The sequence below is a fragment of the Grampus griseus genome (assembly GCF_964374135.1).
Source record: "Grampus griseus genome assembly, chromosome: 8".
NCBI lineage: Eukaryota > Metazoa > Chordata > Mammalia > Artiodactyla > Delphinidae > Grampus > Grampus griseus.
The window spans coordinates 39,841,090-39,855,271 of record NC_139002.1 but is presented as its reverse complement, the minus strand read 5'-3'; the positions used below and the strand labels follow the sequence as shown (position 1 = coordinate 39,855,271).

The window sequence follows — 14,182 nt, the reverse complement described above, 5'->3', positions numbered from 1 at the left end:
CTACCCGGCTCCCAGACACAGAGGCCTGGTGCCACGAATGGCCCTTCCCACGGTGGGCGGTGGGTGGGGAGCAGAGGGACCTGGAACAATTTGTAGAGCCAGGGACCTCTTTTCAGGGACCAAATTGAGAAATGTCCAGCCTTAGCTTTCTACTCCCCCAGAAGAGTCAAAGGTATTAATGCACAATGGGTTAGGCAGGGTGGTAATGCCTGGGGTCTTATTTCTATCTGATATCCAAGTTCAGGGCTACAGAAAGCTGATGCCTGAATGGGGCGCCACCTCTGTTTGGATGAGGGAGGTTGAAACTGCTGACCTCACTCGCATTGTGATCACTGAGAGTAGCGGTAATGAAAATTTAACACTTACGGGGATCCCATGCTGTAAGAAGAGCAACAATAACACACAGCTACTGCCACTTGTCCAGACACAGGGTATGCATCATTTCATTTAATCCTCAAACAGCCCCATGAGGTAATAGCTCCCTAGCTCTGAGAGGAAACAGGCTTATAGAAGTTAAACAAGATTGCAGGGTCTCCCAGCCCGTAAATGTCAATGCCGATCCTCAAATGTAGGTCTGCTCGTGTCCACTTCTAGTTATTCCCAGTGAGGGCAGATGCTTAACAACTGGGAGCGCTGGGAATCCAGTGCTGTTGAGCCTTCTTACACTCTGTAAAAGGATACAAAGCCAACAGCCCCTGTGGCTCCTTGACACCTAGATGTCCCAGCTCTTCCAATAACAAATACAATAGTCCTCACCCTCCTGGAAAACTGCAGATCTTCTTAGGAGGGAAGGGAGTAGGGGTTGAGACTGTGGCCACATTTGGAAAGGGAACCACGCAGCCCCCAAGGTTGGCTGGCACCGTGAACTAAAAATGCCACTTGCCGTATCAGTAAACAAAGGATGTTGCAGCCGTCAAGCCATCACATTATAGCCACCCTGACGGTGAGCCCTGAGGGAACTGAGGATGGAGGCAGGATTTGCCCCCCATCTAGCCGTCAGCCACTGTAGCCACCCTTGAAGATGGACCCTGAGGAGACTCAGGATGAGAAGCACAGGATACTGAGGTGCATATTAAAGGAATGGTTTAAATGAGCCCAGACTTTGCATCTTCCCATACTTAGAAAAGCGCTAAATTCCTTAACTTGAGATGTCTGGTTTTCTTTCATTAACGGTAATCTTTTGATGTTCTGACTACCTGGTCTTTGTTGCAAAAACTCCTCTATATCCTGGCTCCCCCCCTTACCTCTTCCGAGCGGTCCCTCAGAGTTATCTGAGATGCTGTTCCTGGGCTTAAGTCCTCAGTTTTGTCCGCTGAATACAAGATAACTCTCAAATTTAGGTGGTGCATTTTTTTCAGCTGACAGCACCTAATTAAAACTGTGAGAAGCCAGTCATTCTCTTGGGCTGAGAATGTTAGAGTTGCTAAGGACTCGTGGAAATTTAGTCCCTTCCTTTTCTGGGCAGCATAGCCCTAGAGAGTTGAAATAACTTGTTCAAGGTTATATAGCTAGATAGTTGGAAATCACAGCAAAAGTAGTCACATTCCTGTTCACAGGCATGCTCTCACTCGATCCTTTCATAGTTCAGTGACAGAAACATCATGATTATGCCTATTTTATTCATTTATTCATTTGCTGCTGGACATTCTGAGGCTCCAAGAACCCAGGAGCTTGTAACGGGGCAGCTCGTCTTCTGAGGTTGTCCGGTCCCCATAGCTTGTGGCCTCAACAGGTGGGACAGTCACAAGCCCTTGAGTTCCTTGATCACAGACTTCACATCAAATAATCTGCCTCATGCTCCCTGTATCATCATATTCATACGTGTCAGACAATGACACCCTAAGCTTGGGTTTGTTCAGCATGGTTGCTGCACTGAGGTTTTAGGCCAGCTGTGCAGCTCCAGGCTGTGGGGACCGGCTTTCAACACCAATCCTGCCCAGTCTCAAGCAGAAACACACAGACATACCCGTCCACCCAGTACCTGGTCAGTGGGGGTTGGGCACAGGCCCAGTGGGCAGCCTCCCCTGGGCAAGGCACCCCGGCCCGGCCAGGCCAGCAGCAGTGTTGCAGTTCCAGAGAATCTAGCTCAGCCGCTGGAAGTTTCTGGGTGAGCCCTGGATCCTTCCACTTTTCAGGAGGCTCAAAGTGAACACTTAATAGGTGCTGGGGAGCAATAGGTCCCAGGCACCAGGACCATTTATGCATCTAATCACAGCTGTCATCTTCTCTTCCCTGAAGGCCCCCTGTGAGGTGGTCTCTTGTCTCTTTAGAGTCTGAAGGCCTTTCCAGGTCCTTCTGAGGCCCCTCAGCATGACAGCACGCTGAGCTCTGAGGGGCAGAGGGCTCCCCTCTTCCTGTCTGGACCCACGTCTCTCTTGCTCTCCCCCAGTCTCGGCAAAGTGGCTCAAATTCCCCCAGTAAGAGCCAGCACTTCCTCCCTTGCCAGACGTCCCCAGGGGAAGGGCTCAGCCACCCAGCCACAAAGGCGTGTGCACTTACTGTGCTCCGCCCCTCCCTCCGGGTCATTCCTGATAACCTCTGAAAAGTTTCCCTGGCGGATGTGTTTCCACCCAGCTGAGATGCGGGAAGGGAGGGGATGTGGGTGGGCAGGGAGGGCCCACCAGCCCTGCGTGAACACGTGTGGGGAAGGTCCCAGTTACTGAGCGAGGAGGGTTGCAGCACGGTCTCGCCACCTCTTCATCTTCCAGCTCCCCTGCTCCAGACCCCAAGCTGTCGGCTAATGGCGTCTCACGTAGATGTGCAGTGCGGCTCCCTGGCCGTGCTTTGGTCTTCCAGCCAGACCTGATGCCCCAGCCAGCCAAGGAAAGGAAATGGATTCTCAAGTGGGCCCCCTCCCGCTTCTCACCCATCCCTCCAGCCCCTGACGCTGTGAAATTGATGCTGCAAGAGATGGAGGAAGTGTAACCGTGTGGGGCTCAGGGCCAGGAATCTGGTTACCCAGTTGCCCAGTGGGATGAGCCCCAAATGGCGCTGCTTGGCCTCCATCTCGGCTTTCCCAGTCGGTGAGCAGCGTGGCTGCAGGAGAAAGCCCTCTTTGTCTTTGGTCTTTTGCTGCCACTCCTTCCTGCCCATGAGAGCACATTTCCCTTTGGTCATCTCCCAAGTTTTATTTTTCCTATACAGTGACATCCAGGGTGCTGTGAAACCTCTGAGAAAGAAGAACCAAGTGATTCTATGATCAGATACCTGCCTCCCAAAGCCTAACTGTATCGTAATTGGTAACCTACCTTGGCAGCAAAGTGCTTTGCTATGCTGTGCCTAGGCTGCTCTGTCAGCAGCCTCAGGGGGCTGTCAGGACGATATTATTTTTTCCTCATTATTCAAATGGAGAAACAGGATCAGAGAAGATGTGACCTGCCTCAGGTCAGGGAAACCAAGAGAGAATTCGTGGTTCTCATTTTTGTGCTCTTCCTGTGGTACTGAGATTACCTTCTGATCTTGAGCTCTTCCACCAGAGTTACATTCTGGGCACTCGGGCTCCACCACACTGCTTGTCACCCACAGAAAGTCCCTCGAGCCTACTTTTTTTTTTTTTTTTTAACATCTTTATTGGAGTATAATTGCTTTGCAATGGCGTGTTAGTTTCTGCTTTATAACAAAGTGAATCAGTTATACATATACATATGTTCCCACATCTCTGCCCTCTTGTGTCTCCCTCCCTTCCCCCCTCCTTATCCCACCCCTCTAGGTGGTCACAAACCACCTAGCTGACCTCCCTGTGCTATGCGGCTGCTTCCCACTAGCCATCTATTTTACATTTGGTAGTGTATATATGTCCATGCCACTCTCTCACTTTGTCACAGCTTACCCTTCCCCCTCCCCATATCCTCAAGTCCATTCTCTAGTAGGTCTGTGTCTTTATTCCTGTCTTACCCCTAGGTTCTTCATGACTTTTTTTTCCCTTAGATTCCGTATATATGTGTTAGCATACGGTATTTGTTTTTCTCCTTCTGACTTACTTCATTCTGTATGACAGACTCTAGGTCCATCCACCTCACTACAAATAACTCAATTTCGTTTCTTTTTATGGCTGAGTAATATTCCATTGTATATATGTGCCATATCTTCTTTATCCATTCAACTGTTGATGGACACTTAGGTTGCTTCCATGTCCTGGCTATTGTAAATAGAGCTGACAAAGGATTAGTCTCCAAAATTTACAAGCAGCTCAATAACAAAAAAACAAACAACCCAATCCAAAAATGGGCAGAAGACCTAAACAGACATTTCTCCAAAGAAGACATACAGATTGCCAACAAACACATGAAAGAATGCTCAACATTACTAATCATTAGAGAAATGCAAATCAAAACTACAATGAGGTATCACCTTACACCACTCAGAATGGCCATCATCAAAAAATCTAGAAACAGTAAATGCTGGAGAGGGTGTGGAGAAAAGGGAACACTCTTGCACTGTTGGTGGGAATGCAAATTGATACAGCCACTATGGAGAACAGTATGGAGGTTCCTTAAAAAACTAAAAATAGAATTACCATATGACCCAGTAATCCCACTACTGGGCATATACCCTGAGAAAACCATAATTCAGAAAGAGTCATGTACCAATATGTTCATTGCAGCTCTATTTTCTTTGTTTGTTTGTTTCTTTGTTTCTTTCTCTTCCTCTCTCTTCCGTCCTTCCTTCCGTCCTTCCTTCCTCCCTCCGTCTTCCCCCCCTCACTCCCTCCCTCTTTCTCTCTCTCTCCCTTTCTTTCTTTCTCTCCTCTTTCTTTCTTTCTTTCTCTTCCTCTCTCTCTCTTTCTTTCCCCCTTCCTTCCTTCCTTCCTTCCTTTTTGATGATGGCAGTGGGTGAGGCTTTAGGGATGGGTCTCTAATATGCTATATTCCACTCTATAAAATACCAGCATGCTTCAGAGCAAGCTGCTGGGCCACCTCCCCAAACCTCTCAGACACCTCCTGGGTACAGCCCTGACGTTCTCCCCACACCATTCACACTGGATTTTACTTGAACTTCACTGAACTCATCATGATATTTGGTTAATATTTTTAAATAAATACTTTAGTACTTGTTTATTATCGACAGTCTGTCTCCCTCACTAGAACATAAACTCTTTGAGGGCAGGGCCTGTCTCATTCTCAGTTGACTAGAACAGTTAACAAAGTAGGTGCTCAGCAAATATTTTCAAATAGTGGAATGAATGATTTCATCACTGGACCTTTGTTTGGTGGAGTGATTGTCCATGTTCATTCTACATTCTGCTTCTTTAAAAATTGTAGGTCATGTTTATGTTTGGAGAAATTTCTGTATACTGCTCATGTTTCCTTTCTTGGAATGGTCTCCTGAACTGGCCTTGGCTTTCATTTAGTCCAGTGTGGTGGTCTGGAGTGTAGGCTTCTGTATCAGACAGACCGTGGTTTGAATCCTGGCTCTACTATTTTCTAGCTGTGTGACGTGGGCAAGTTATTAATCTTCCCAAACCTTAGTTTTCCCACCTGCAATACAAGAACAAAAATATCTACCTCATAGAGTATTGTGGTGGTAAGGAATAAGAAATGATGTATGTAAAACATTTAGTACCTTGCCTGGTGTGTTGTAAATGCTACAGTTGTTATTCCCTTTTTTTCCTCAGTGCATACTGCTAACCACTGGTTCTGTGCTTACCACTGAGGATGCAGAGATGAACAGGATGCCTTTCAAATCTCCCAATCCACATATGAAGGGGCCTGAGCACAGAACTGGATGTAGGGATGAGGCAGGACTGGTTCTCAGACCTCAGAGTTTGGAGCAGAGGCATGAGTGGAAGATAGGATGGTGGGAAGGAGGAAGGGAGGGGAGGAGGGAGGGCAAAATCCCATCCCAGGTGAGTGGATGGTGCAAAAAGAATGGGCAGGTGAGAGTATCAGGAGAGCAAGAGTTTTGAGATGGGGGACCCAGGGGTGGCAAGTGGAGGCTGGAGCAGGCCCTGAGCAGTGAGTTCTTTTAGTAAAGCCTTAGGACTTCAGGCATAGCAGGAGGGAGGTGTTGAGGGCTGGTCAGACCCTGTTCTCAAGGAGTTTAGAGCCTAGTAAGGAAGACTGACATGTAAGCAAATAATCATATAAACAAGGATAAGCATGTATGCAAAGTCCAGAAGAAGCACAGAGGAGGGACACATGGGAGGGAAGGTGTGGTGGGTATAGCAGGAAACAAGGAAGGCTTCCCAGAGGAAGAGCCTAGGAAGGTTCAGGAGGCTGGTGAGGAATTTAGTGCGGGTGAGACGTGGAGCGGGTGGAGGGTCAGAACAGGAGGCATGAAGCAGAATGGCATGTTTGGGTATTCTGTAATAATTAGGACTTTCCCTGGCTGTCAGGGGTGCATGAACTGGGCTGGTGGGGTGGCATTTGGGGATCCTCCTTTAATGGACAGGTCCTTGAACAGTCCTGGTTCATATTTCTTTACAGAGAGTGGGTCCCACTCAGTAGTATAAAGCAGGAAGACATAAACTCTGACCTCCCCATTCTCCTTTGTCTGGGTAGAAATGCTGGTGTTGGAGTCTCACAGAACTCTACCGCTTACCAGTGTGGGGTGCTGAGAAAATTATGGAACCCCTCTAAACTTCAGTTTCCTCATCTGTAAAATGGATAAAATGGTGCACACCTGATGGAGATGTTGTTATAATTAAATGAGATAATACACGTAAAGGGCTTAGCATAGAAACCACCACATAACACACACGTGGTACATACTGGTAGCATCTAATGTATTCATTCATTCATTTGCGCATGCGTTGGTTCACCATTTAACATCAGACACCGGGGACACAGGGATGAACAAGGCTCAGTCCCTGCCCATAAGAAGCCTCTGATGAGTGTTGTGTGGGAGGGCAGACAAACAGATGATTACTGCACTATGTGAGTGTGATAAATGCTATGGCAAAGGCACACACAAAGTGATGATGGGAGCACAGATGAAGGGCAAACTGGTTGCCATGACGATGATGATGATGATGAGAGCCTGGGCTAAATGTTGAGGAGAGGGCTCCAGTCCCTAGGAGCCAGATCAGGACCAGTCTTGAAAGTCAAGTCAAAGCTATCAGCCCTTATCCTGAAGGCCATGGGGAGCTACTGAAAAATCTCAGGCAGTGGAGAAACCTGGTCCCATCTCCATTCAGGATGATCACTCTGGGCCCTGTGAGAGCAACTAGAAAGGTCTAAGTTTCCTCCAGGTGAGAAATAAAAAGATCCCATCAAGAAACTACGGGACCAAAAAAAAAAAAAAGAAACTACGGGACCCAAGGAGGTTGAAGAGCCATGATCTACTGTGGCAGGGCAGTGAGAGGGCTAGACCAGTGAAAGCTTTTGGTCGGAGTTTGGAATATCGAAAATCTCTTAAGGAGTGTTTAATATTTCTCTTAACACACGCAAAAAGTCTAAAGAATGGGACAGCCAATTTTGTCAACCACAGTTTACTTATTACTTAAAATGACACCTCAGCTAAGGCTAGCTGGAATACTATTTATCTGAATTGGCTTCTCCCACTAAAAGTTTTATTCTTTAAGTATCCTGTAGTATGATCCTATTGATGCATGGCATCAGATTTACCATGTCTTAAACCTGGTGAGTATACTGAGGAAATCAGGGAGTGAATACCTGGACTATCCATCTCACATAGTAGGTGCTTTATAAATGTTGCATTTCTCTGCTTTATTTATGTCTGAAGAGTGTCCAATGGAGTTTAAAGTATTTGTTCACATTATTACTCACAGACTTCCTAATCAAACTCTCAACATTGTCCATGACGCCTTGTATTTAGCAATGGGTTTTCAGAAATGAGTGTTACAGGAACAATTCATTCACTCACACACCTTTCTTTTCTGCTCCTCAGCTCTTAGGTAATTCAGATGCTATTGTCCTAGAATAAGGAAGAAAGTCAGAGAAATTTCTAGAACTTTATTTCATCACTTTTAGTAAACTTTCCCTGGCTCTTTTGCCCCTCAGGAACCACGTTCTCTGCTTCAAATGGATTGAGTGCACTCATCTTATTGGCTACAACACCTCCCGTGCTCTGGGTCTTCTCTGTGGGCCTCATTTTGAATCAGAAGTTAGGTGATGCCTTCCTCAGGGTCTTCATTATATGCATTCAGTATCCTGAGTAGAAAAGTTAACTGTGTGTTTTTGATTTGTGTCATTTATACCTGTTTCTCCCGTCTACAAGAATTGTGTGCAATATGTCCTAATGAAGTTTTTGATACCACGTCAAGCCTGTTTGGCCCAAAATAGTCTGCTTCTCTGGGGTATAAACAAAAAGCTATTTGTTCTGGGACATTTCCAAATTCCAAGAACTCCTGAAGCCCTACTTCTTCTGAGGTCGTGCTCAGGTTCGCCCTGTGAATCCTTCCTCTGTAGTGGATATTAAAGCGACGAACTCACACAAAGCTTCCAAACTTATACTAAAGAATAGATCAGAGTTAAAGGGTAATGTGCTATGGAAATTATTCTATTGTACAAGTGTCCTGACATAAAAGCAAATCAATAAATCAAAGTTATTAAGAGCTTGGCTATGAAACAAGATACTCAGCATGTATTTTATTAGCTAAGATGGATGTCAACTCAAAACCCATGCTATGGCATATCTATAGCACACCTACTATTTAAAGAGAAAGAACTCTCTTACTTGAGGCTAGTGGGAGGTGTGGTGGATGGGACTCTGGGAAAGAAAACAGAAGAATGTTGGTGAAAATGCATCTGTTATCACACGGGCTGAGGCAGAGGCTCTCTTAGAGGGTGTAGATGAGGAATAAGGACGTTAACATTTATTGCAGACCTATTCTGTGAGTGTGGTAGGCACTTTGCAGACATCATCTTTACAGATCTTCTTTTAAAAAAACAGATTTGACTCTTATAGAGAAGTTTTAGGTTCACAGCAATACTGAGCTGCAGAGTTTTCTCACACACCTCCTTCCCCCACACATGCTGAGCGCCCCTATTATCAGCATCCCCACCAGAGTGGTACATTTATTACAATCGATGAACCTTCAGTGATACATCATTATCACCCAATGATAACGAGTTCACTTTAGGGTTCACTCTTGGTGTTCTATATTCTGTGGGTTTGGACAAATGTATAGTGACTGTATCCACCACATACTGTAGTATTATACAGAGTAGTTTCACTGCCCTAAAAATCCTCTGTGCTCTGCCTATTCATCCCTGCCTCCTCACAAACCTCTGATAATCCCTGATCTTTTTACTGTCTCCATAGTTTTGTCTTTGCCCATGTGTCATCTAGTTGGAATCATACAATATGTAGATTTTCAGATTGGCTTCTTTCATTTATTAATATGCATTTGAGGTCCTTCCATGTCTTTTCATTGCTTGATAGCTCATTTCTTTGTTGAATAATATTCCATTATCTGGAATAAATAAACTACTGTTCATTTATTTTGTGCAGGTTTTTGTCTAGAAATAAGTTTTCAAGTCCTTTGTGTAAATACCAAAGAATGTGATTGCTATCAGATGGCAAAATTTTAGGGATTTTAAAAAAGTTTTACTGAGGTACAGTTGACAAATAAAATTGTAGAGTATTTAATGTGCACTGTACGTTTAGTTTTATAATAAACTGGCAATCTGTGTCCTGACATGGCTGTACCGTTTTGCATTCCTACCAACAATGAATGAGCGTTCCTATTGCTCCACATTCTCACCAGCGTTCGGTGTTTTCAGTGTTCCAGATTTTGGCCATTGTGATAGGTGTGTAGTAGCATCTTATTGTCATTTTAATTGTCATTTTAATTCCCTAATGACATATGATGTGGAGCATCTTTTCATATGTTTATTTTCCAACCGTATATCTTCTTTGACCAGGCGTCTGTCGAGGTCTTTTGCCCATTTTTTAATCAGGTTGTTTGTTTTCTTATTGCTGAGTTTTAAGAGTTACTTGTATATTTTGGATAACAGTTCTTTATCAGATGTGTATTTTGCAAGTATTTTCTCCCAGTCTGTGGCTTTTCTTCTCATTCTTTTCACTCTCACAGAGCAGAAATTTAGTTTTGAAGTCCAGCTTATCAATTATGTCTTTCATGGATCATGTCTTTGCTGTTTTATCTAAAAAATTATCAAGCCCAAACTCATCTAGATTTGCTCCTATATCATCCTTTAAATTTTCTTAACAATCCCTCCATCCCCATTTTACAAACCCAGACTTAGTGAGGTCAAGTTATTCTTCAGTGCCACTAAATTAGTAACTGGTAGGACTAGATTCAGACACAGGTCTGTCTAACCTCAAAGCCCAGCCAGGAGGCTGTCTCCTTCATTCCATGGCTGCTGCCTCAAGAGTAACTCTGCATGGGAATCAGATTGGCTCTCTTCCAGGGTTGGATGAGGTCTCTTTCAACACGGAGATTCTAGGTCACAGATTAGAATAAATAGAAGAATGAGCATCCCTTCACCTTTTTGACCCTAAGACCTGCTACTGAATTTTTTCTTCATGTGCCTGAAGGGTACTTCTTCCTTATTATTTTCATTCATTCTAAGAAAGGCAGCTCTCTGCCCTTGGGGGTGATGGCCTCTAAAATTTTGGCTGAGCTGGGCGACTGAGTGCCTCATTTTTGCTGATGGGATTTGAGAGCCTCTGGGGAAGATGGTGCACGAGCAATGGAGAATTAGTGAGGTTTTACAATGTTGTTATAAACTGTGTGATGTGAGTTGATTGTTTCGTGTAGCCTCATGAAACATGAAAGCCTCATGAAAGTTGGAGAAGGTGGAGGATGATTACATCACTCCCTCTGCCTTTCGACAGAGATGAAGTCTTCTTTAATGCTTGGGATTATTTCCTGATGCTTCACGCAGACCCACCCAGTTTTCCAATTTTAATATGTTCTTGTAATAGGTGTAGAGAAAAAAAGAGAAAGCAGGGGGAAGCCATCAGCCCAACTTGTTGTACTGACATTCCTGGCAAAGATGAAAGACTAATGTCAGAGCAGAGCACAAAACCTTACAGAAACAAGTCTGCTTGGTTTGGAGAGTAAATAAATAAGCCAGTTACATTACTAGGATGGCTGGCAAAAGTTTGGTCATCATAGCAGCTACCCCATGGAGCTTGCTTTGCTTATACAAGTTGTCAGCCTCTGTCCCAACCCCAAACTACCTAAGTAGGAGGAGCTGAACCTTGTCCATTCCTTATTTATAACTAGCTCTGAGTGAGGGGGAGGGACAGGCAGTGTTGTCTCCTGTGCAGGCTGCTTGCCTGAGTTACATCCACAAATGCCTCGGAAGCGGCCAGCTGGCTGCATCCTTCTCCTTACATTCCTGGGTCTGTCTGGGATGGTTGGCGCAGTTACCAGAACATACCACATTGGGATTGTGGAAGAATACTGGAACTATGTACCCCAAGGAAAGAACGTTATTACTGGGAAAAGTTTCGCAGAAGACAAGTGAGTGAAATTGGGGTCCCCACAGACTCCCAGGTTTGGCTCCTTTTTGAATCTGCTTGGGGAAGGTTGTATACCTTGGGTGGCTACAGTGGGAGTGAGTTGACCTAAATCAACAGGAGGGGTTTTGTGTTTGCTTGGAGAGCCTTTGCATGGGCGAGTGTGTAATTTGGAAGAGACATTCTTAGCTCCATCTATTCACAGCCTCGTCTGTGAAGAGCCATGTACAAAACCATGTGTTTTGAATAATGGCTTACTCTCTATATGGACAAGTTTCACTAGGTACCACTAAGAACTTCCAGGGGTTCTGGACTCACTGTGTTAAAAAAAAAGTTAAAACTTGGGATAAAAATTTGAGAAATTTCAAGAATTCTTCACTGTTAAAACACATAATGTTTTCTTAGTTTTTATTTTTGGAATGAAACACCATAATTAGAGATAAGTATGCTCTAGGTAGTTATATTTTATTTTGTAACGTTTAAAAAAGGGGGACAGTTATAATAGATTTGGCTGGTATTTTAAGAGTTTCCTTGAGTCCACTTAGAAATGGCTTTATTTTGCTGGTGAGAGGTTTGTTCCAGCCCCAGCTCATTCAATCTGAGGGCAATATTTATCTCCAGAGCCCAGGGCATAGCTGGGTGAGATGATGCTGCAGTCTTCTATGTCCCTGACTTTTTATTTTTGCAGAAAATAGCGCTTGTTACCCCTCTTCCTCCCAGAGTGCTGTGTCTTAAATCTCTCATTTGCTCCCTGGAGTTCCCTCTGAAATCACCTGCTGGCTACAGAACTGTCGTGCATATTTTCAACGTCGTAGTTCTTAGAACATCTTTTGAGATGTTTTGGCAAATAGTCATATATTCGGATGCTTGTTCCTTTCTTGATAGGCAGAGCCCAGTGCATTCAAATCCAAGTTCCACTTTTTAAAGATGAGGTTAGTTGCTAAGATTCATGGGGTCTGCCAGCAGGTCTTTAAATGCCAGGTCCCCCTGCCCTGGGGAAAGACCAAAGACCCAGTTGGCTTGGACACACGGCTTCCAGGTTTTCTAACAACACAAAAGAGGCATAGTCATGTTTTGTTTATTCAAAAAGGATGATGCTCATGCCAGCCAGGCTACCAAGAAAGACTTTTCCTTAAGCTTTGTACCAGGAAATTTAATGTCCAGGGGCTATTTCCAGAGAATGCTCTTGACTTCTTTCAATCTCACATCTGCTGACAATTGATGGTTGTAGTTTGTACTGTGACACATGGATATGGGGTTGAAAGACTCTCCTGACTGCCAGGGGCTTTCCCTGGAAATAGAGCTCTGCTGTCCTCAAAAAGGCATCAGTAGAAAAATGATCATTGTGAGCAGCTATTGGACGGGAAAATATTCAAGATGTGTGCATTGAGGGTAGTGAGTGTAGTCTTTAAGCGCAATGTGATTGGACACATTTCCATATGCACAGAATTCTATCTTTCTCCTGAAATGCCCGTGCCAGTATAGCTGTTTGGTAACATTTACTCTGACCCAGTGATTGCACCAGAGACTTTTAATTCATTACTGCTCACAGATGTTATTATTCCCACTCTACAAACAAGGAACTGAGGCTCTGAAGTTAAGTACTTGTTTATAATGTAAAAGGCAGCACCAAACTCACATTGCTTTGACTTCAGAGCCAATATTTTTTCACGATGCAAACTTTTCCTGGCAAAGGTGATCCTTTCCCATTGAATTAAACTCAACTTTGAGGGAAGTCAGGGATTCCATTAATAAGAACTTTCTAGAAAGACCCAATTCTTTACCAAGGGCAGGTTTAGTCTCACTTGTCACTCTTTCCAGAAAGACATTGAAAATGATCACTGGTGTCAGTGACCAAACCAATTACCTGGGTTCATTCAAAAACCCAAAGTACTTTATTTTTTTTAATTTTTATTTTATATTGGACTATAGTTGATTTACAACGTTGTGTTAGTTTCAGGTGTACAGCAAGGTGATTCAGTTATACATATACAGATGTCTATTCTTTTTCAAATTCTTTTCCCATTTAGGTTATTACAGAGAATTGAGCAGAGTTCCCTGTGCTATACAGTAGGTCCTTGTTGGTTATCTATTTTAAATATAGCAGTGTGTATATAGTGTATATATTAATCCCAAACTCCCAATTTATCCCTCCCTCTGCCCCACCTTTCCCCTTTGGTACCCATAAGTTTGTTTTCTATGTCTGGGAGTCTGTTTAAAAACCCAGAGTACTTTAAATACTCAAATACTAAAATGGCATTTTCACAAGGCTGGGTGCAGGAAGAAGCTAGGGGATCTCTGTAGATCACTTCAGCCAGAATATGGTGCTTTGAAGAAATTACAATAAAATGTATGAAAATAGTTATGGTGAAAAAGAAAAGAAAAAAAAAAAGAGAATAGGCATGACTAAAACACAGTTTGTCATCAGATTAGAGTAAGGTGGTTTAACAAATGCTGTGGTTCCATAGAGGAGTACTCCAGCCCTTTAGGAGAAGCTGGCATACTAGATGTCATACATGGGATGCCAAGGTCCCCAAGGGTTCCCTTCTGGTGTGTCAAGGAGCAATGTTTATGTGGGGCAGACTCCTGACTCTTAAAAGGGAGCCTGAGTGAGGATGTGATGCGTGCTGGCTTTTGGCAGCAGTCATGCCAGGAAGTGCTACTCATGTGGCCAGTGGCTCAGGGCAAGTTTCTAAGAAGGTACAGTTGTGGTTGGCTGCTGACTCTTGCTTGAAGACCACAGGACACATGTCTCAGGTGCCATGGTTCACAAGTGTCATGGGTGCCACAG

At 44.1% G+C, this 14,182-nt stretch overlaps 1 protein-coding gene across 1 annotated transcript in view; it reads left to right on the top strand.

The window, feature by feature from the left end:
* Nucleotides 1–11,225: 11,225 nt before the first annotated feature.
* The window catches only part of HEPHL1 (hephaestin like 1), a gene marked incomplete at both ends in the record, with an annotated part of 91,379 nt that continues 88,422 nt past the window's right edge, over nucleotides 11,226–14,182 (top strand). Inside the window, one exon of the mRNA XM_082660562.1 lies at nucleotides 11,226–11,395. Within this exon, the coding sequence (XP_082516688.1) occupies nucleotides 11,226–11,395 (170 nt within the window). The remainder of the gene's footprint in view (nucleotides 11,396–14,182) is intronic.